This window comes from Sinocyclocheilus grahami, unplaced genomic scaffold (assembly GCF_001515645.1).
Source record: "Sinocyclocheilus grahami isolate Dianchi unplaced genomic scaffold, SAMN03320097.WGS_v1.1 scaffold173.1, whole genome shotgun sequence".
NCBI classification, from domain to species: Eukaryota; Metazoa; Chordata; class Actinopteri; order Cypriniformes; family Cyprinidae; genus Sinocyclocheilus; species Sinocyclocheilus grahami.
In genome coordinates, this window is record NW_015505352.1 from 1,095,472 (window position 1) to 1,118,540 (window position 23,069).

Sequence of the window (23,069 nt, forward strand, 5' to 3'; positions counted from 1 at the left end):
CTGTCCCACCTTTTTTGGAATGTGTAGCTCTCATGAAATCCAAAATGAGCCAATATTTGGCATGACATTTCAAAATGTCTCACTTTCAACATTTGATATGTTATCTATATTCTATTGTGAATAAAATATAAGTTTATGAGATTTGTAAATTATTCCATTCCTTTTTTACTCACAATTTGTACAGTGTCCCAACTTTTTTGGAATTGGGTTTGTACATCTGTAAGACGTCTGCTAAAAAACTGGAAAACATTTGCTGTGTAATCTGATAAACGTCTCAAGAAGCAGTTTTACATGCATTCTAATAAATATCTATTTAACATCTGACAGGAAACGTCTTCGAGACGTATTGCAGATGAGCAAACACTCTAAAAAATATATCTTGCATATGTAAATGCAGACATCAAATAGACATCTCCGAGATGTACATGTGCGATTAGGGTAAGTGCTTTACTGTCAGGTGCTGGTGCCACCTTCTGTAGAACTTAATGGCACTGGTGCTGGTATCCTCAAATGTTAGTCTGGAGCCCTACAATAGTTCTCAAAGTCAGAAAAGTCATAACAGTGTTAGAAGAATGTTGTCTGAAATGATGGAAAAAAGAAATGCCGCAAATATCACCACAAATTTTGAGGAAAGCCACAGCAAAATCAGTCATTTTAGGCCACAAAAATCTGAAAAAAGTCGCGCGAAATCCTGGAGGGACTGAAAATCTGTGGGTGTGTCTGTATACGTGTGTCAAGAAATTTAAGTTTCCTTGATTCCCATTTGACTGCTAGACACCCCTCATACACAGACATACACTCTCACAGCCTCCAGCCTTTGTTTCTTCTCCTATTGATCTGTGAGTGAACACTGCATGAGTGTTGTGTGAGGATTTGGTTGGGGTTCGCTGAAGAATGCGTGCTGATTTGCTGTTCTGTTTTTTCTTCCTGCGCCCTGTGCTGTGTGTCTGTGCTCGTTTGTGGTTGCTCGTGGTGTTGGTTCGTGGTTGCCGTGGCATTTGTGATTGCTGTGGTTGCCTCTCCCTGGTCAGTATTTTTATTTCCAGGAAGTGCTTCCCGTCCTCGCCGCCAAGCACTGTATGATGCAGGCCACCGCAGAGCTGCACCAGTCAGCCTTGGCACATCAGAAGAAAAAATTCGGAGAGGAGATCGCTCGGCTGCAGGTGTGTTTGCCAATCTGTGTGTGACAGACTGTTTATTGTTGCCTGGCTGGTTGCTTGTTTTATTTATTCGCTTTTGAGCTTCATTAAGAGTTAACGTTGACGTTCAGGTTTCTCATGCGTGTTTTGCAGCACGCCACAGAGCTGGTGAAGACCGCGACTTCTCGATACGATGAGTATGTTAATGTAAAGGACCTCTCCGATAAGATCAGTCGCGCCCTCACAGCTGCAAAGAAAGACAATGACTTCATTTACCATGACCGTGTGCCAGAGGTCAAAGATCTGGAGCACATTGGCAAAGCATCTTTGGTCAAAGCAACTGCAATTCAGACACCACTGAGCCAGAAGTTTACAGGTCAGAACGATGCACACATGACAATCCTTTTGTTTGTATTTTTTTGGATTATTTCCTGTTTCTTATGTGGAAAAATATATTTTCTGTTTTGGTTGTGTTTAGATCTGTTTGAGAAGATGGTGCCGATGGCAGTGCAGCAGTCAATGAGTGCAGCCAATTCCAGGAAGGCTGACACAGTCAACAGATTGATTGGCAGCATGAGGGAAGCAACGAATCTCTGCAACGGGTCAGTGTTGCTGCATATATTTGCTCTTACATGAGTCCATTTAAACTTCATTAAAAGTCCATTAACGTGTACAATGAGAGCTTTGACTTATTTTCTTTTAATTGTTTTAAAGGGATAGTTCACCCAAAAATGAAAATTCTTTCATTAATTACTCTCACTCATGTCTTTCCAAAACCATAAGACCTTCGCTCATCTTCAGAACACAAATTAAGATATTTTTGATGAAATCTGAGAGCTTTCTGACCCTCCATAGACTGCAAGGTAACTACCATGTTCAAGGTCCAGAAATGTAGTAAGGACGTGGGAAGATTTGCATAACGACGCCCAAATGTTCACGCAAGGAAAGAAGGCGTAACTTTTATTCTCGCTGTTGCGATGCCATGTTGTGGAGATGCTGTGTGTTTCGTTGTGAAAGCGAAACTACTTTGTTTGGCCTTCCAAAAGAGGACGATAACCGCTTCGTCATGCCTAGAGATCCGTGCTGGTCGCTGAGGAAATACATCAACTTCGCGCTGTGGATCGCCGGATTGGCTTTCACCGTGGACAAAGCGGAGTCCAGCCCGGGGTCATCACATGTGGTTGCCACAATTCCACCGACCGTGCCGTTCTCAAGCCCGCCGGCCGCCGGTCACTCTAGCCCGCCGTGTGTGAAAGCTCTCGGATTTAATCAAAAATACCTTAATTTGTGTTCTGAAGTTGAACATAGGTCTTATGGGTTTGGAACATCATGAGGGTGAGTAATTAATGACAGAATTTCACCCAAAAATGAAAATTAGACTGTGTTTTACTCACCCTCGAGGCATCCTAGGTGTATATGGCTTTCTTCTTTCAGACGAATCCAGTCAGAGTTATGTTAAAAATGGTCCTGGCTATTCCAAGCGTTATCATTGCAGTCAGCGGGTGTTGCAGTTGAACAGTCCACAAGTCGTCAAATAAAGTGCGCGCATTCATAATAAACGCGCACCTCTGATATATGCTAGTCTCGCAAATTTGTTTGTAGGAGCAGAGGAAGTAAAGTTTCTTTACTTTAGCAATGGAAAACCAGTCTCCTCTTGGTTTATATCGAAATCCTCCGACATTTTTCTTTGCAAATCCTCGGTTTGTACTTCTAATTCATGACCGGCGTTTTGTTTTGTTCTCTCGCCGCGTTCGTGACTAATTACACAACGCCGACGTCATCCACCGGAACGGCTTCCGCGTATGACAGATAACGGAAGTGAGAGAAAAGTGTTTATTACATTTGAAATATGGATATTTTTCTTACAAAAATGCATGGATTCACTTCAGGAGGCCTTTATTCACCCCGGAGCAGTGTGAGGCACATTTTATTATGAATTTGCGTGCTTTATTTGACGACTTGTGGGCTGTTCAAGTGCAACGCCCACTGACTGCAATGATAATGCCTGGAATAGCCAGGACCATTTTTAATATAACTCCGATTGGATTCGTCTGAAAGAAGAAAGTTGTATACACCTAGGATGCCTCGAGGGTAAGTAAAACACAAGCTAATTTTCATTTTTGGGTGAACTAACCCTTTAAGGCATCAATCACAGATGTAATAATACACAATTATTTTATTTAAACCTGGATATGCTGTCTAAATGAGGTTTGGTGGTAGTGCTGATTAATCAACTGATATTGGTTGTTGCTGATTGGTAGGGTGTTGGCGTCTTTGAACCTGCCGGCAGCATTAGAAGATCTGTCAGGAGATGCAGTCCCTCAGTCCATCCTTGAGAAGAGTCGTGCTGTTGTTCAGCAGGGTGGCCTACAGAGCATCGAACAGCTTATTAAAGATCTCCCTGAACTACTGCAGAGGAACCGTGAGATCCTGGATGAGGTGATGCACACGTTCATCTGTTTCATGCCCTTTTATAAACCACAAGATCCAAACGTCTGAGATCACTAGTAATAATGCTTCTGTTTGTGCATTTATCTAATCTAATCTAATAGACATTTTTCATTCCAATAAATACTATGAATATGGCAATTTCAGTGTAAAAGATCCAAAGAGCCTCTTAGACTTCAGTGGAAGAAAAACATCTAACATCTATACAAAGGCGTTCACACATGATCATTTATATACATTTCTCGTAACCAAATAGCACAGAATCATAAATATTTCCTTTTCATTTTATGTCCTGATTTTTCAAAATACTGAAATGGTTTATTTCCAAATTTAAATGGGGAAAATACTATACAAATCTGCTGTATATTGTATGACACCATTTGACTGTATGTACTTGCACTCCATGAGAGTTAGTATATTGAACAAAAATTGTGTGTTATTACAGTCCTTGAAGATGTTAGATGATGAGGAAACAACAGACAATGAACTCCGAGGCAAATTCAATCAGCGCTGGAACAGAACTCCCTCTGGAGATCTGTATAAACCACTCAGAGCAGGTACGTACATATTTCCACTTACCATTTATGCATTTAGCAGATGCTTTTACCTAACGAGTCTTACAGTGCATTCTAGGTAAACACATTATCAGTTTGTGTGTTTTCCCTGCTCATGACTTTTATGTTACTAGTGTCATGCTCTACCAGTTGAGCATCCGGAACCCAACCCTCTCTCTCTGTTTCTCCATGCAGAGGGAAATAATTTTCGCAATATACTGGACAAGGCAGTGCAGGCTGATCAGGTGGTGAAAGAGCGTTACACTGCACATTGTGAGATGATTGCTTTGCTCTGCAAGCCAGAGAATGAGCTCAGTGCCGCCATACCGTCTGCCAACCCTACCAAGACTCTGCAGGGCAGTGAGGTTAGTGTGTTGTGATTGTTAACTAAAACTATAAAAAAATTATTAAAGAAAAAAAAACGAGATTAACAGATATTTAAAATATATATAAATATTAGATGAAAACACTTAAAGGGTTAGTTCACCCAAAAATGAAAATTCTGTCATTAATTACTCACCCTCATCAAACAGCTTATTAAAACAAAATAACATCATTTATTCAACAATACTTCTCCCCGAGTTACCGTCTTCTGCCATTTTGGAGGGTACCATGATTCACACTTTGCCCAGAATGTAATCAGCGTTGTTTACATTCAGCGTGCACGCAGTTTTTCCTGAACGTAAACAATGCTAATTACGTTCTGGGGAAGCGCGCGTATGCATCGTGGTACTCTCCAAAATGGCGGAAATTGTTAATTTTGTTTTCTTTGCACACACAAAGTATTCTCGTTGCTCGCAAAATTGAAGTTGAGCCACTGATGTCACATGGACTGTTTTATCGACGTCCTTGCTACGTTTCTGGGTCTGGGAACATTTCAGTTGTGTTGCTGTCTATGGGAGGGTCACAGAGCTCTCAGATTTCATAAAAAATATCTTAATTTGTGTTCCGAACATGAACAAAGGTCTTACTGGTTTGGAACGACAGGGTGAGTAATGGTGTGAACTATCCCTTTAAAGTAAATGAAAATTTTAAATGTTGCCTTGGGAGCTAACCAACATATTTATTAATTGAAATAGTACAATTACAAACTGAAGCTAAAACTGAAATGTAAAAAATGTATAAAGCTAACTTAAAATATTAATGCAGAGCTCTCAGATTTCATAAAAAATATCTTAATTTGTGTTCCGAACATGAACGAAGGTCTTACTGGTTTGGAACGACAGGGTGAGTAATTAATGACTAAATTTTCATTTTTGGGTGAACTATCCCTTTAAAGTAAATGAACATTTTAAATGTTGCCTTGGGAGCTAACCAAAATATTTATTAATTGAAATAGTACAATTACAAACTGAAGCTAAAACTGAAATGTAAAAAATGTATTTAAAATTTATAAGAAAAAATTAATAAAATGACACAATTACTCAAACTTAAACTAAAAGGAAAACTTAAAAATATAAAAAGAAATATATATTTTTTTTTATAAAGCTAACTTAAAATATTAATAAAAACTACAATGGTATTTAAATAATACTAAAATAACACTGGGTGAAAGATACTCACACATTGACCCAGTTATCTCACAGTCTAACCCTGACCAAACCCTCATGCTATCCTTCAGTCTGGGATTGTCCTCTTGCAGGTGGTAAACGTGCTGAGAGCTCAGCTGGCACAGCTGGATGAGGTGAAGAGGGAACGGGAAGTTCTGGAGGGAGAGGTGAAGTCTGTGACTTTTGATATGACGGCAAAGTTCCTTACCGCACTGGCTCAAGATGGTGCCATTAACGAAGAGGCTCTGACCACCAGTGAGCTGGACACTCGTTACGGCTCTCACACACAACGTGTTCAGCAGAATTTACGCAGACAGGAGGAACTGCTGTCACAGATACAGGTGCACACAAAAACTCACGCATAAGCAAAATTTTGCCAGTATTTCAGCAAATAATTACTAAGTGATAGTCACAGTATTCTAATCGGATTTTATCAGATAAAGATTTAAGGCATAAAACAGCCCTGCAAAGGCTCTGTTATGAAATCGGATGCATCTGTCAACTTAAATTTAAATAACATTTTTTTACATAATTTATGACATAAATGTTGCACAACTTAAGACAACTAAGGTTGTTGTTGTTGTTTTTTCATTTTAAAAATGGCTTTTCTTGTCTCAGGTGTCTCACCAGGAGTTTTCAGCACTCAAGCAGTCCAACTCTGAGGCTAATAACAGAGAGGAAGTCTTGAAGAAGCTCGCCTCAGCCCACGATAGCTACATAGAGATCAGCTGCAATATCAAAGAGGGCACTAAAGTAACTAACACATGCACTAATATTAGTTCTGCACACATGCATAATCCATAAGATGTCACTCAGCTGTCTCATTCTCTCTTCTTTACCGCCTCCTCTTTCAGTTCTACAATGATCTGACAGAAATCCTCTTAAAGTTTCAAAATAAGTGCAGCGACATTGTCTTCGCTCGCAAAACTGAGAGGGATGAACTGCTCAAGTATGTAATTCAGTAGTGTGCACATATTAACCAGTCATAATTGTTTCGGATGACTGTGATTGGCTTATATTCTGTGACTGTTTGATTGACAGGGAGCTGCAGCAGAGCATTGCTCGTGAGCCGAGCGCTCCTTCGTTCAACATCCCATCATACCAGTCCAACACTCCTGCTCCTGCCTCAGGAGGCCCGACCCCTGGGCCCAGGAGTGTGTTTGTGAGTTTGCAGACTGATGACTTCTAAAGATAAAGTCCTTGACTGCAGGAAATAGTCTTATTTATATTTCTGTTCTAGACCCAGCAGCAGCCTCAGGCTAAACCCCAGCCGCCAGCGAGACCGCCACTGCCTAACATCACTCCTCAGGCGGCCAGTACTTCAGCTCCAGTCAGTACTCCAGTGGCTCCTAGCAGCACTAATCTCCCACCTGTTGCACCACCCTCACAGGCTCAAGGACCACCCTACTCCACTTATCAAGGCTACCCAGGGTAAATAAAGACCTTCACAATTACCCATGTCCTCAAAGCTGTATGCATGTGACAGTCCATAGCTCGTCAAAAGGTGGGCAGCTTGATTATGCTGCCTTCAGAGATATCTTCTTCTGGCCAAAATCTAAGGCTGCATTCAAATATGCATACTTATCCTATGTGTGTGTATATATATATATATATATATATATATATATATATATATATATATATATATACTGTATATAGTAGGCAAAAAATTATATGTGAAAAGAGTAGTATGTCCAAATTCACAGTATTCTTAAAATAGCAAAAAGTACCTGGAGACGGGAGCTCCATGCAATCCAGAAGGGCTTAACTGTAGCCTGGAGATCTCCAAATGGGGGCGGGAACTCCAAAACAGGGTGGGAGCTCCAAAATAGGGCGTGGCTTCCTCCCATTGACAGACAGGCACATGCGCACTTTTTCCCCCAATCCACTTCGGTGCAAACTCTGCCCCACAGCTGATTCTAAAGATTTTATTGGTTGTCAATTAAAGTGTTGATTTCCTACACTATGCTACAAAAAATGCTAACCCCTAAACCTACCCCACACCTGACCCTAACCTTAACCAGTGAAATTGACTGCACTGCGGGATTGGTGATGAATAGCGTGGCAAAGAAAGATGCAGTTCAGGAGATAAACAGTTAATAAGATTATGCGATATGAGATCAATTCCGTAACTCCCCAACCGGACCTCACCGGACAATGGCACCTTTTTAGTCACACCCAGCATCACTACCCCCTCCTACCCTGCGAATTTCGAGCCTCGGGATACCCCCGCTGCTTAGAACAAAGCGATAGAGTAAAGTCGTTGCGCGAGAGGTCGTGGGTGATTCCCGTTTATATCATTAAGCAGAGGTTCAAACTCCAGTCCAAACACCACTGTCCACGAGCTTTGGGCTCTGCTCTCACGGAGAATATTTACTTATATAGCATATTTTATTTTAGATGAACTAGAAACAATGTTACATTTATAAAGTTTTATTTTGAAATGTAAGTCAATAACAATTGGCTGGAGCCAGAGCCAATGGTGAAAGTCTTTGCGGGAGGAGACCCCCGCCCCATTTTGGAGGTTCTGCCCACTTTTGGAGTTCACGCCCCGTTTTGGAGATTTTGGAATTATAACAAGATATAATTCGTTTTGGGTAAATCTTAACAGGTAATCTTTGGTCTTTATTCTATTAATATGTTAAAATTAAAATGAAAACAGCAATATTTAATATATTCGTTTCATTGTAATGTAGGCCATGTACGTTACCTGAACATTTCTGCGGCTATTAATGTTTAAATGAAAACGAAAAGGGGCAGTGGTGTTTGATATATTTCATCTTATTGTAAATATAGTGAGGAAAATTGCAGTAGCCAAGGTGAGCTGACTGATGTTATCAAGTATGCTGCTGTTTGCAGAATCACCGGACTTGCGTCGTCCCGTCCGCGGGAGTTCACACTCCTGAGTCGAACTGGCGATGTCCGAACTACCGAGGATGCAAGTCCGAAATTTGCGTACTTGGTATTGAAACGCGCGCAGACCTACGTCACCAGACTATTTGCCTAATCTTCTTGGTACTTTAGACCGCGATGGAACCGCTGACAGCAACCGGTCTGGGGGGAAAAAGTTCCGGTACAATTGTTCCGGGTAATTTCGGTGGAAACGCGGCTTTATTTCAGAATACTGAAAAGGTCCAAAATACAAAAAATGTGTCGTCTTTTGTTATGAAATATAAATTCCAAAAAATATGAACACATCAAAAATACACATTTAATTGTTTGTTTTAATGCATTTTATCTATTTGCATTTGTAGATTTAAATTGCAATATCTTCAGCGGTTGAGCCAGAAATTTATACCAAACTTTCCAGTTTTCTTCGTATCTATGTTCTGATGGGGTTTTTTATGCGGTAGTTATTTATCCGATTTATTTTATTCCTACAAACTTGGTGTTTTTTCTGAATTTTGGCAGTGTTTTCTGCTTTATGCAGTGATAAAAGAGACCCAACATTTTGTCTGTCAAAATCTTGAAGTCTAATATGTCAACAGAATTAAAGTTTGAATCTGGTTTTATCCAATGTTCAGATTTCTGTCCTGAAAATGTATGCATGTTAGTGAATATTTAATTACATAAATAAGTTAATTTCCTTATTTACACATTAAATGTTTTTTTTTATGAACAATTATCCTAATGTACATTGATTAGTCAACTAGGTGAGTATGGTGTTATAAGTTAAAATGTTTACCCAATTCAACCTAAAATGTAATTTTGTTATTTTGCTCCTCTCTCTCAGGTATTACCAGATGCCGATGGCCTATAACCCCTATGCATACGCGCAGTTTAATATGCCCTACATGCCCTATCAAGCCCAGGGGCAGGCTGGATACCCCGGAGCCCCTCCTGCACAGCAGCCCTACCCCTATCCTCAACAACCGCCACAGCAACAGCCCTACTACCCTCAACAGTAGAGCGCACCTCTCGCTCCTACAGCCACACTCATTCCTGTAAACTAGCACTCCTCTTACTGCACTTAACTATTAACACTCCTGCACTCACACTCGCTCGCTATTTAACATCTGGCTTTATCTGGGCGGGGTTTAGATTGCAGGCCCCTCCCCCTCTTTGTGGGTGGACTTTTAGGCCAAGGTTCACAAAGCAGGTGTGCTAGTTGAGGGAAGATCTGATCTCTGTCTCTCTCTTTCTCTCTGTCTTACCCTCTAGCCCAAAGTGAAGCTGCTGGCTGCCTGCCACTGCTTATATCTTATTTTTGTAATGAATACTGACATATAATCTGATGCAAGAGCTGTTGATTTCTTACCTTGATGATGATGATTTAATTGCTGGAAGAAACACCATGGTTCTGTCTTACTGTAACCCTAGTTGTATCATTATACCTCCTTCTGTTCATTCTACAATCATCGCTTCGGGAAAGGAACAGTTATACAGCTTAGAGAATGGATTTGTCACTAAAAATAATTCATTTTTGTGTTTCATGTGATTAAAACCTGTCTGATGTTAAAGATGGTCTTTTTATTCCCTCTCTATGCATGGTACTTTGAGCCTGTAGGCGTACTTTCAGCATTTTTGGTCATTGTCAATGACTCTCCGCATTGTTTTGCGTTCATCCAGTCAGTGCCAAATCCAACATCTGAGCAGATTGAGTTCAGATTAATAGGCTGGGCTGTGAGCGTGGCTGCAAGTCTGACTGTCACCACACATGAATTCAAGTGTGTTTGTTCGATAATTATTCCCATGCTATTTTTGTCTTGAACGAGCCATGCTGAACCGACTGTCTCCATGGATACAGATGGAAGAGGATGGGGGGTTTTTTCGCATGCAGATAGATGAATGTTTATCGGGGTATCAGAGTGTTTTGATTATGTAAGGATGTTTTCTTTAGGCCATAACACAAACTCTGTTCACATACACTTGAGCGGTGCATTGTTGTTTTGACAAGTGTCATTTGCCTTCAACAGTGCATTTTAGAATAATGACGTAACTTCATTGTCACCTGATTAACTGCAAAAGCATATTGTGTGTTTAAAAGAGAATACATGACTGTAACTACAGTCAAAACCTTTATGAGCTATAAATGACGTTTAAGACGGTCTAAAAGCCTCACACACATATTAGATAATGTAATTAACACCACTGGCATCATGCCTCCTCAGCTGTTGTCTCTTACTGACAAGCATTCAAATGCCCTTCACTTCCGGAAATAGTTTTGCATTACAATCTAGCTTGATAATAGGGCTGGGATTTGATAGATCTCCTGATTTGTATCAACTTTAAACGCTTTGGAGTTTTTATTTGATTCAGTCCCAGTTCATTGGGTCATATTTTCAGTTATAATGTCCATTTTACTTGCATATGAAATAAAAATGTTCTCAGCTAATGTTTTCAATTATACAGGTTACCTTCCAACTTGATACACTGGATATATAACACAAACGCAGTTCAGTTGTTATTTAACAGCTGCAACCTCAGTGAATCAAGTGAAGTAAACTAAATTTTTGTGAAAAACTTACAATGTGTAATTTTTTTATGAAATATTATAAATTAAAAACATTATGAGAGTTCTTTTTTTTAAATTCCATGGGAGCATTTGAAGTTTGTGATTCATTATAATGAACGGGTATTCATTTGTGTTTTAATCGGGCAACACTAGTTGTGCTGTATGGTTTTCTATGCCGGTATTGACGATAATCGTGATATTCAAATAATGAAATATCATTACCATGTTAATTAGGGGTGCCGCAATATACTGGTATTGGCGATATTTAAAAATGAATAGTAGACTTAGGATAATATGACAACAATCCCCTTGTCCAAATACCCACACTTGCGGTCTTGGCCACTTCAGAGCGCGTGCGCAAGACTGTCCCAGGTCTTAATAACGCCAAATCGCAGTGCCCTTAACGCGCACACTAAACCCACACTATCTCGAATACCGCCCCGGAGCGCTATTCGAGGCTTAGTGTATCCCATCATGCATCATGTTCTGGAAATAAATCGTGAGACTTTTTGCCGAGATCTCGCGAGAGGTCACGGAAACCTTTCCAATGCAAGTTAAATATTCATATAATAATTAGATATTACATATAATTTGGTAGAAAAACAGTGTTTTGACGTTTTATTGGTGCAAAGATGAGTAGTGGTGATATTTATTTTGTACAATTTTTGCAACTGCTTTTTATCACTTAATTAGAAGCACCACAAATTAAAATTGTCATGTTATAGGGACTACTGAACAGATATTTAGAAGTTGATTTTAAAATGCAAAGTATTTAAAATTAAAATAAAGCTATGTAAACACTTGCATTTTTACACTACTACAAGTGTGTCCCATCAGGTAATGAAAAGTTCGACACACACTTGTGGTCTTCATGCTCACTTGAACACTTGGGCCAAATACAGGAAATGCGTCATATAAGTAGTCAAGTGGTCAAGTGCAAAGACCGCAAGTGTGGGTATTTGGACAAGGCTCTAATCTGGAGCGTTAAACTCTCACGTGTGATTTGTTACATTCATACTCGACACCAGATGGCGCCCTCTCGCATAAAGCCACCAACTGAGACTCATAGGAGTAATAAAACAAATGACTTTGAGGAAATCCCTTATATGGACAAAGGAATCCAGCTGTCGCTGTATCTGAATAAAGCACAGAAAGAAATGTTTTGTCTGATGAAACATGACAAGAATGAGCTCTCGATTACAGCAGCATAAGGTCTATCTGCGTTCTTAAAGCCATCTCAGGTATTTTCATATGGATAATGTATATTTATATTGCAATGCTGATTGACACAGCCTTATAAAATAAGAATCAGTTCTCAGGAGGAAGGTATTTCAAACACTTGATAGACGCGCCGCTATAATGCAAGTTTGGAATAAAATGATGTAGTTATTCTCATAAATTGTCCTACTTTGACACTGTACTAAACTAAACACAGTAAGCATTTTAGTCTTTTCAGTTTAGTGTAATTGTTCCTTTTGTATGCAATGGTGTGTTTTTTGGTCAAAAAAGAAAATAAAGATGAATTTGACTGATACTTTAAAGTTTTTAAGATTTCTGTAGATATTACGATATATTGTTATTGTGAATTTTTGAGGCCTCGATAATCCTGTAGTGAAAAATCTGATATCGTGTCAGCCCTAGGTTTGTTTTTTGGACTGCGAAGACGATAGTTTTTTTTCTTGCTATTATTTCAAAATACACTGCCTTTTTACTTGATCAAATTAAATTCAAACTGGTAATTTAGGTAAAATACATCTTCTTTTAATCGTGGAATCATAGGAATCGAGATGGCAATCAGAAACAAAATTTATATTTTACTACTAATTTTAGTTCTATATTTTACTCATACCATACATGAGAAAACTTACTCTGGTCGTGCCTAGCCACGAGTCATTCTGCATGCATTTATTGTTAGTCAGATTGTTAACATTGCTGCTGGTGTGTTTACATATACTTGAAGGCGACAGAAATAACTTAAGATGGATCATGGCTATTCATTGTATTCACGATCAACCTGCTGAAAGCTCATTTCCTGTTAATGCTTAATTTCCCAAACTCTTGACCTCAACCAATCAAACTGACAAAAAGCAGGTGTGAAATTATCCCTATGCATGTTTACCGTAAGAGAAATGTTCTATGGCAATGACGAGAGATTTATTGAGCGAGACAGGTGTGTGTATATAAGTATATAAATATCAACGTATTTAGGAGGGTCTTGACGCACTGCCAAATCTTCTGACCTTTGACCCGTAGAGATGAATCCATGATGACGCAAGAGACAGAGTCATTAGTGAAAGCTGAGGGTGCAAGAGATGGCTCTATTTGCATGTATGTCTGTATGTCTTTCAAGTTAAGTTAAGAGGAATGCTTTGATGTGCCTCGCCATGGATTGACCTCATACTGTAGCCAGACATACTGGGACATGAACAAGTGTATTCCCAGCAGGTGCATGTCAGGACATCTCATCCTCAAGAGCACAAGTCACAGATTCTTGTGTAGTGAATATGGCCAAGTTATTTAAACATCTATGTTTATGTAATGTAATAGCTCATCTATAAATCAGATTTTCATATAAGGAACAGACTGCTGTGCACAAGAAATTCAATTAACTTTAGGACACTTTAAAGGCACTGAGTGGGCACACTTTAACTTCTATAATTTAAGGTACATATAGTCTATATTAATTTTACATATTTATTATTAATGTTTTCTGTTACTGATATTGCATTGTTTATGCACTGAAAAAATTTGTTTTGAAACAATTTTCTCTCAGACATTTGAGGTAGAAACATTGAAAGAGTATTTTCTTGTAAAACATGCTCCAATAATCTTTGCTTACAACTTCCTTTACAAAAAATCATTCTTACAGTGTGTCTGTCATAGAGACCAGCTGATGAAAATCTAAAAACATTATAGCAGATGGACTATAGGGGCAAAAAAAAAGGTTTTACAGTGCATTCATTATTTTATCTTAATAAGATTTACAGAATTATTCAGACAGATAGATAAATATATTTATATTAATTATTCTTGCTCCTTAATCGGGGGCCTTCATCACAGTAGCCATTGACTTCCATAGTATTTTTTCCATACTATGGACGTCAGTGGCTACCGTCAACTGTTTTGGATATGAACATCATTCAGAATATCTCTTGTGTTCAACAGAAAAAAGAAATGCATACCGATCTGGAACAACTTGAGGGTAAGTAAACGATAATTTTTTTTTTCTTTAAGTAAATTCAATAATGATTGAAGGGTTGACTGAATACTGGAAGGCTAATAGCTGATACAAAATTGGGCTCTTCTATAAGACAAATACAAAAATATAGAAGTTCCTGTTAGAAGTATCGTTCTACCTCATTATGCCCACTGTCTCTCACTCAATCCTGTCAACTGCACTGCCCACCACACAAAATAAACACAGCCAAAACACAACTGGCCACTGAGGGGAAAGGGAGAAATAATATGCTATATTGCATTAAGATTCCTCATAAGCATATGTGTGTGTGTGTGTGTGATGTACTGATATATACTATGTACCAAATGTCCCACAAGTATAGTAATACCAGTAAATTTTGACCTTGTGGGTACATTTTTTTAGGTCCCCATGAGGAAGCAATATTATAAATCTTACAGAATGAAGTGTTTTGAAAATCTAAAAATGCAGAAAGTCTTCTGTCAGGGGTAGGTTTATGGGTAGGGTTAAGGTAAGGGAATATAAAATACTGTTTGTACAGTATAAAAACCATTATGCCTATGGAATGCCCCCATAATGATAGGAATACCAGTGTGTGTGTGTGTGTGTGTGTGTGTGTTTGTTTGAGAGCAACAGACTGGGCCTTTGGGCTGATATTACAAGTTCAACACTCATAACATACTTCAAAAACATAATGTTCTCTTTTTTTGCCAGAGTACACTATAATTGTATTCATTTAATTAAGGAGACAACATCAGGTGAGTCTGTTTCACCCTCGTTTTCTATAAGTTGTCTTTATAGAAGAACATCTCTCGGATTCTCTGAAACGGTAAAGCCATATGGCAGAAAGAGAGGCACCATGCAGCTGTGAAGTCTAGTTGCGGTATATGCACCCATATATGTGTGTGTGTGTGTCATTGTGAGTGTCGCATAATCTTTTCATCTAACAGGTGCTCATTGCAGTATTTGGTGGGTGCTCTTTGTGTGCTTTTGCACGAATTCACAATATGTTAGTATTTGTAGAAGAGAATATTAAACAGCCTATCCTTGATGCTAAAAATGGATGTATTTTCTACATTGAATAAATGAATAGCCTACCTTTAAAAATGTGACCATTTCATGCAAAATATATAAAAAAACATTCGTAAATTAATGTTTTTTTTATAAACTTCTTAAAATGTGTGGAGACGCCTTATTAATCCATTATGATTTTACAGTTCTGATAATAATAATTGTAATAGCCTGCCATATGGCAGAAAGAGAGGCACCATGCAGCTGTGAAGTCTAGTTGCGGTATATGCACCCATATATGTGTGTGTGTGTGTCATTGTGAGTGTCGCATAATCTTTTCATCTAACAGGTGCTCATTGCAGTATTTGGTGGGTGCTCTTTGTGTGCTTTTGCACGAATTCACAATATGTTAGTATTTGTAGAAGAGAATATTAAACAGCCTATCCTTGATGCTAAAAATGGATATATTTTCTACATTGAATAAATGAATAGCCTACCTTTAAAAATGTGACCATTTCATGCAAAATATATAAAAAAACATTCGTAAATTAATGTTTTTTTTTATAAACTTCTTAAAATGTGTGGAGACGCCTTATTAATCCATTATGATTTTACAGTTCTGATAATAATAATTGTAATAGCCGAACTGTTGCATACCTTGGATTTAGACAGTCGTTTTGATTTTGTCATTGTATCAAACGTGTTCTTTTATATTGTTGTTTTTAATTTCCTCTAATTAATGTTGGAGGTGGGTGTCTAGAATTCTTTCGCTTAAAGGCTCTCTTGGTGCTTGCGTGTTTTTGTGAGCGCGCAGCGTGATTGCCAGGAAGAGGCTGAGCGCACGAGCGCGCGCGTACTTAATTGAGTGTGTTGCGTGAGTCTGCACGCGCTCTGCTGTCACAAACAGAAGATGTTTGACAAGCTCACCAGAGACACAAGCGCTCATTTCTAACCATTTCAGTTGTTTGTTCCAGTCGCGTTACATAAAGGTAAGTAAAGTTGGTTGTCTCTCATGGTTTTGCTCTTAATTAGAAGCAGTTCTATGCCGTAATGGCATCGATGCTTTATAGTGAGGCGTGTTGTTTTGTGTGTTAGATTATGTGTAACACTACTGCTCTCAGGCAAGATTACTCAGCATGACCACAATAATATCGCACTACAAGGACACCTGTGTCTTATTAATTCTGGTATTAACAGTCATTTCCTGGAATTCAAACAAGTTTGTGTTGACCAAAACAAACTCAAACCTTACAAAAAGCTTGATTTTCACGCTGTTTCTATAAAGAATGGTTCTGTTGCTATATAGTGTAATATATAGGGATCAGGGTCGTTTAACAAAAGAGCAATGGAAGCGCGAGATCTAGGTTCGTTTTTAGAAAGCACAGCTGCTGCTCCTGCGTCGTCTCCGAGTCCGTGTGCGTCAGTGACGGCAGTCTGAGATCCCCAAACAGCCGCTCCAAATATAACGCGTGCCAGACTGTGCCCGGAATGCGACGTAGTGGTGGAAACCGAACCCCATCTCGGCTGCTGCACCTTCACCCTGGCAGGCAGACAGACACATAGCATCTCTGTGCACAGATCTTTGCGCTATTCTGCAGCGCGCGCGCGTCTGTGTGTATGTGCACGCAACTTTTCCACAAGCTTTCATTTACACACTGCCTTCACAAGAATTACTATGGTAACCATAACGTTTGCTAAAAATACTATATTAAATCCACTTATTGTTACTAGATTAAACCGAGTTTGCTTAATATTGACGACTGCTGTCATAAAAATCTATTTTGGCACATTGTTTGAAGAAGGACAGTTCAATGAAGCAATATTTCAGCACTGCTATAGCATTCTCGTTACTGTTGCTTTAAACTGCAGTTCTGTAAACAAATTTGTAATTTTGAATAACTTACGTTTCTGACATAAAATGACCTGTAAGTTTGTATATTTCCTCACTACGAAAAAAAAATAGTTCCACTTGAAGCCAAAGCATCACGTTCTGAGTGTCGCCAAGCAAACAACAGACTGAAAGGCGAACTGGAAATTTGTAAATGAGTGGAACGGAGCCATTTTCCTTCTCTGCTCATAGAGTTCTGTAATTACTCCGCTGAAACTCCACTCCGGGTTTTTATTGCTTCGAACGATCCGTTATTATAATTATTAAAAAGAATAAATTGATATTTTTGGGTAATTTTGTGATTATATGCATTAAAATAATATACGCCAAAGCATGATAGCACAATAATAAAAATCTATAGGCCTACCCATATTTATTTGGAATCATTTATGTACGCTGCTAAAAATAAAGTTTTCAAAAAGGCGTATTTGGTGATGTAGTAGAACCCCTTTTGTTTCCCCGAAGAACCTTTCGGTAAACAGTTCTTACAGGAAACAATTTGTTTCTTGGTGTAAAAGAATATTTGGTGCAATGGAAAGGTTCTGTGGATGTTCTTGAAATGCCAATAAAGAACCTTTATTTGTGTATAATACTTATGCAGAAACTATGGTTACCAAGTAAATTTATGTAAGGATTGACCAGTGGCCAAAAACCTAGACCAATGTGTTGCTGCCCGTTAGATGTCTATCACACAATTATTTAGCATCTACGTTTTAGGCCACCTGTTTGATAACCCAGAGAAGACCTTGACAAAGATGCCAAGAGCTACTGCGGTGTCTGCGTGCGTGGAGGCGTATGGCTTAACACTGGAGAAAGTGAGCCAGTGACTCAGTGGTCAGACATGAAGACGAGTTCAAACACGATGAGAGTGATGACATAAGAGTGAAGGATGCGCTCTATCCAAACAGAGCTTGTGTGTGTGTGTGTGCTTTCCATTTAGGGAGTCGTCATTATGGGAATATAATTTACAGCACCTGCCCCTGCTATGAAAGAAGTTAAACATAATGCATGCATAGAAATCCACGTTTGCAAACTGACTCGTCGCTGCAGATCTCTTACACGCATTGGTATTTTTGTCCAAATCAGCATAGTGTATGTTGCTGGAGAGACCTCTGCTTCTCAACTGGTTTTGATTCAGTGCTTTCCATTAAACACGAACACCGTAAACACTGACACAGCACAGTCCCAGAAACGTGTATCATACAGAATTAAACAAAAATGTCTTTAAGATCAATCATAAATGCATTAATATTACTATAAATTTCATAGGCCCAAAATATGCGAAAAAAAATTACCTTTTAATTTACTTGGTTTTTATAGTTTGAGCATTTCAGTTTTTAATTATGAATTGAATTTCGATGGTTTCAGCTAATAATTCACCACACAACAATCAAACAAACCGCGTTTGTCCTTGTTGAAAGCGAATATTTCCATTTACCTTGTGTAGTTTTGTTTATGATATGTTAAAATCTCTCTATGTTGGCATCTGTCTAATTTGTCTAGTTTTCTTTCAAATGACAGATGAATTTGCACCAAAATATCCTTTCATACACTACATCAGCATGAAAACAACTGGGAGTAATTTTCTCCGCACTTTTAAACACTGATAAGCCTATTTATTTTGCTGTCACAATTACACAATTTTGTGGCTATAATTACTTTATTTTACCTTGAGCACAGGCAAGTCAGTTCATGAATGAAGAAAAAAATAAAAGATATCTTATTACTATTGATACTTGGTTGGGGGCTTAATAGGTTTAATCACTGATTTGAGCTTTTTTGACACTGACTGTCAGCTGAATATTTAAGTAAACCTTGCATAATGCTCAGAGTAAATAAATGTGTACAGATCTGAAAGGATTTTTGTTCTGAGTAAAAACCTCACACCGAGATGTTTTTTTTTCTCTCCTTTACTGATCTATCTAGCCATCTGTACTGGCAAGAGAAGAGAAGGACAGAACAAGAAAAAAAGAGAAAAGAAGACATCTTGTTTTGGTAGTAATTGGCTTGGATGGTCATGGGGCATATGGTGGCCTATGACTGATATGACCTTTGAATCTGAAAATTTCAAAATGTCAGAAACAGGAGAATCTGAACATATCCCAGAATGCACTACGGAGGAGACTTCACCTCCTTGTTGTACCACAGACTCAGAAGACTGTCAAAAATCCAGCCAGGTGATAATATAGATTCAACAACTTCCATCAATTCACTCACCTTGTTTCATTTCCTCCTATCATTTTCTTTTTATCCTGTTTAATTTTTTTTTCTCGTTGAGCAGCCAAAATCAGATGATAACCACGGACAACCCAAGAAGAAACTGAAGGTAGGAATGCAAATGAATCTAATCATTAAAGCACCCTCCCTATAGAGCATTCATTTCATTTATGAGTTTATTTTCCTTTCTAGCTTGCCAGACGTTTATGTTAGATTGATGTGGCTATACTCGGCAGAATATTGCTTTCTGAATCATTCTCTGTCTTCAGTGGGTAAATGCCGTTTGCTACTGACTGCTTAACCTCAACGGTTATGTGTCTCAGTCCAAATACCATTAGTAAACATTGCATTCACTCCCCTGATAGTACAAAGTTACCCAACTCCATAATATAAATCACATCAGCAGCTTTTAGACAGTCTGGGACCAGGTCCAAATAGTTTAAAAATAGCGTAGTTACACTTTTCACCCTGTAGTGTTGATCCAATGATCTAGAAATGCAATACAATTTAAACCATTCCTAGCTGCTACATTTACAAAATGAAACTTGTGACGTATTTAAAACCATTTTTATAAATAATCAGGTTAGTATCAGGTTTTTATCTTATCTTATCAGGTTAGTATTTCAACTACCATACAAAAAAGACAATATATAAGAATACTCTTTTTCCTTTTTTGTGTCCAATATACTGTATAATATTGTTGAAATAACAAAAGTAGCAATAATGTACACTGAGAACGCTCTTCTCTAGAAAAAATCTATTTCTTTTCAATAATGGGGTTATTGAATGAATGTGTTTGTGTGTGTGTTACAGGCTAAAGGAAAATTAGTTCGGAGCACCGCTGTGTGTGATGAGTCTTTATCCACTGAGGAGAACAGCAAGGTAAGAATCATTCAAAAACTAAAGACACATTTACAATCTTGCATTCACCATTAAAGTTAATTTACATAGTCTAGTAGATGGATAGGACATACGTAAGTAAATCAAAACTGTAACCACTGATTTGATAAGTGTTTAAACAATAAGTTTCCAATGGTATTTTCTTAAATCATTATATTTAGTCCCCCAATCCTGAACATGCAGTTACATCTATTACATGCTTGAAGTGAATCATAGAGTTTGTGAAGGAATTCTGTTCTGTCTGGTCCTAGGAAAAAGAGAGCAAGACAACTGTATCTAGTAACCATGGTGACAGTCCTGCGTGCAATGAGGAGGAAGAGGAGACAAGCATCACATCGAAAAAATTAAGTTTATCTAAAGGTAGTTTGCATTGCTTGTAGGTATTTGTATATCATATTTGCGCACAATATATGCACATGAAATGCATGCATATTTTAACTAGGGCTGTGAAAAATATTGCATCAAATTCTGAAATTAATGTGGGATGTTAAAAGTAAGACTTTTTAAAAATAAGCTTCTGAATGAGCAGATTTTTAATTTAAAATATACTTCCTTTGTATTTATTTTAAATTAATTTGAGGATATATACTACTGTTCAAAAGTTTGGAATCATTAAGATTTTAATGCTTTTGAACCAATGCTGTATTTATTTGATCACAGCAATATTGTGAGTAATAATATTATAAAAATGTATTTATTATAATATATACTTAAAATGTAATGTGTTACTTAAGTCTTCAGGATCACATGATCCTTCAGAAACTTTCTGAATGTCTTGACTGTTACATATGATAAATTTAATGCATCCCCGCTGAATAAAAGTATTAATTTATTTAAAAATAAAATATTTTTAATAACCCCAGACCATTGAACAAGTAGTGCATATTTTATACAGCTTTTAATATTATGTGCAAATACTTGCAATTAATTGCAGAAAATGGTGATTGATTCATATATATATATATATATATATATATATATGCGTTTTATATTAATTTGTTTATAAAAAAAATTTTTATTGATTCAAAGTCCTAATTTTAACTTGCTACCTATACTTTGCATATAAAAAATATAATTCTATGCATGTGTGTATCTTTTAGAGCCCAGTCTGGAGTACACCGACTCCACAGGCATTGATCTGGAGGAGTTTTTAATCACTACTTTAAAAAGCAGTCCCAGGTGGGTAAAAGTTTGAAAATATCCCTTCATTCTCCTCCTTCCATTTGTGCTGAATCAGTTTATTTTTGGATTGCAGGGACAGACTGATGCTTCTAAAACTCGAGCAAGACATGACTGACTTTATGACAGACAACAGGTATCATTCCATGCATGTCTTTCATGCTTTTGAGATGGACGTGTTTGTAATGTGATATAATGTGTCTCTTTTTCTCTCTCTATAGTTCCTATAAAAAGTTCCCTCAGATGTCCTCGTATCACAGGATGCTGGTCCACAGGGTTGCAGCTTATTTTGGTCTGGAACACAATGTGGATCATAGTGGAAAAGCGGTTATCATCAACAAAACCTGCAATTCCAGAATGTATGTGTCTGTTACAGAAATTATATATGTACATTTGATGAAGGAATGAATGCGAGTATAACAATGAATTTCAGACCAGAAAATCGGTTTGCTGAACATGTTCAGGAAGAGAAAACAGAGGAAAGAAGATCAATACTGAAGAGAGACAATAGTCAGGAGAAAGAAGACAGTCAGGTTTGGACAAATACACACTTCCCTGACCCCTGACATTACCACTAGGGTACAAAAGAGCTAACAATTGCTCCTCTAATAGCTCTGATCTTTCCGGCTAGTTAATTTGTGTCTGCACGTCTCCTGTGTTTTTTGTTTTTTTTTATAGCTGAGGGTTCCATCTCTCAAAGAACAAATGAGGAGCAAGTCAATAGAAGAGAGAGAGGAGGAGTACCAGAGAGTCAGAGAACGCATATTCTCACAGGATGTAAGAAAACGCCTACTTAAAATGCACATACAGTAGTACATTAAAGCTTGGCCTCTGATTTTGTGCTCTTTTATTTTTCAGTCCACTTGTCTTTCTCAGAGTGTTTATATTGAGACCAGGTAAAAAAATGTTTATAAATATATAAGTAAATGTTATATTATTTATATAAATGTTTCAAAATAAATATAATATTATTTTATATAATTAGATATTTTAATGATTTATTATATAATATGGTAACACTGTTTTGTTAGTCAACTTTAGACATTCAACTAACTCTACATAACCTTGCAACTACACTGCAATGTTTGCGTACTGCTAATTTAATATCTACTTGGTTAATATCTGCTAAAATAAAAACAAAATTTGTAAATAAAAAAAAATCAGTAGTTTGTAAACCATGTAATTGGTTTAAATTTAAATATGTAATTTTACCAGTATAATTATAAATCAGTGAGCTGCACTTCAACTGCTCTCTTCTTTTATTTATGATTTTATTTTTTTGTATCTATTTGCAGAGGTCTAGATGACAGCAGTATTCTCAGTGAGACACAGAGAAGACGGCAGCTATTTAGGTGAGAAATGATTTTTCTCCATCCGACCTCTGAAGATATGTCAGAACAGAGAGTGTTCTCTGATAGGCTAAGCTTTTCTGATTGGCAAAAAAAAGGGCTGCTCCCCTGACTCAAGAGCTGTCACAAACACAGGTGTTATTTCTCATGACGCCTATTTCAGAAACAAATAGGTGTCATGTG

The 23,069-nt window shown here is 37.7% G+C and overlaps 2 protein-coding genes across 4 annotated transcripts in view; both read left to right on the forward strand.

Annotated features, from left to right (window-relative positions):
• LOC107593555 (programmed cell death 6-interacting protein-like) overlaps positions 1-10,151 on the forward strand; it is a 17,023-nt gene extending 6,872 nt beyond the window's left edge. The window contains exons 7-18 of one of the 2 annotated variants that reach the window (XM_016283319.1): positions 1,032-1,163; positions 1,293-1,515; positions 1,618-1,741; positions 3,401-3,578; positions 4,033-4,144; positions 4,337-4,506; positions 5,784-6,032; positions 6,310-6,444; positions 6,546-6,640; positions 6,733-6,853; positions 6,932-7,122; positions 9,425-10,151. In XM_016283319.1, the coding sequence (XP_016138805.1) occupies positions 1,032-1,163; positions 1,293-1,515; positions 1,618-1,741; positions 3,401-3,578; positions 4,033-4,144; positions 4,337-4,506; positions 5,784-6,032; positions 6,310-6,444; positions 6,546-6,640; positions 6,733-6,853; positions 6,932-7,122; positions 9,425-9,599 (1,905 nt within the window). In that variant the 3' untranslated portion in view covers positions 9,600-10,151. The remainder of the gene's footprint in view (positions 1-1,031; positions 1,164-1,292; positions 1,516-1,617; positions 1,742-3,400; positions 3,579-4,032; positions 4,145-4,336; positions 4,507-5,783; positions 6,033-6,309; positions 6,445-6,545; positions 6,641-6,732; positions 6,854-6,931; positions 7,123-9,424) is intronic. The other variant, XM_016283320.1, reaches the window with a different exon arrangement.
• Positions 10,152-16,227: 6,076 nt separating this feature from the next.
• The window catches only part of arpp21 (cAMP-regulated phosphoprotein, 21), a 10,349-nt gene continuing 3,507 nt past the window's right edge, over positions 16,228-23,069 (forward strand). The window contains exons 1-12 of one of the 2 annotated variants that reach the window (XM_016283321.1): positions 16,228-16,342; positions 19,168-19,418; positions 19,523-19,567; positions 20,272-20,340; positions 20,610-20,718; positions 21,459-21,537; positions 21,614-21,673; positions 21,759-21,896; positions 21,971-22,070; positions 22,216-22,314; positions 22,396-22,433; positions 22,833-22,889. In XM_016283321.1, the coding sequence (XP_016138807.1) occupies positions 19,278-19,418; positions 19,523-19,567; positions 20,272-20,340; positions 20,610-20,718; positions 21,459-21,537; positions 21,614-21,673; positions 21,759-21,896; positions 21,971-22,070; positions 22,216-22,314; positions 22,396-22,433; positions 22,833-22,889 (935 nt within the window). In that variant the 5' untranslated portion in view covers positions 16,228-16,342; positions 19,168-19,277. Of the gene's footprint in view, positions 16,343-19,162; positions 19,419-19,522; positions 19,568-20,271; positions 20,341-20,609; positions 20,719-21,458; positions 21,538-21,613; positions 21,674-21,758; positions 21,897-21,970; positions 22,071-22,215; positions 22,315-22,395; positions 22,434-22,832; positions 22,890-23,069 lie in introns of those variants that run through there. The other variant, XM_016283322.1, reaches the window with a different exon arrangement.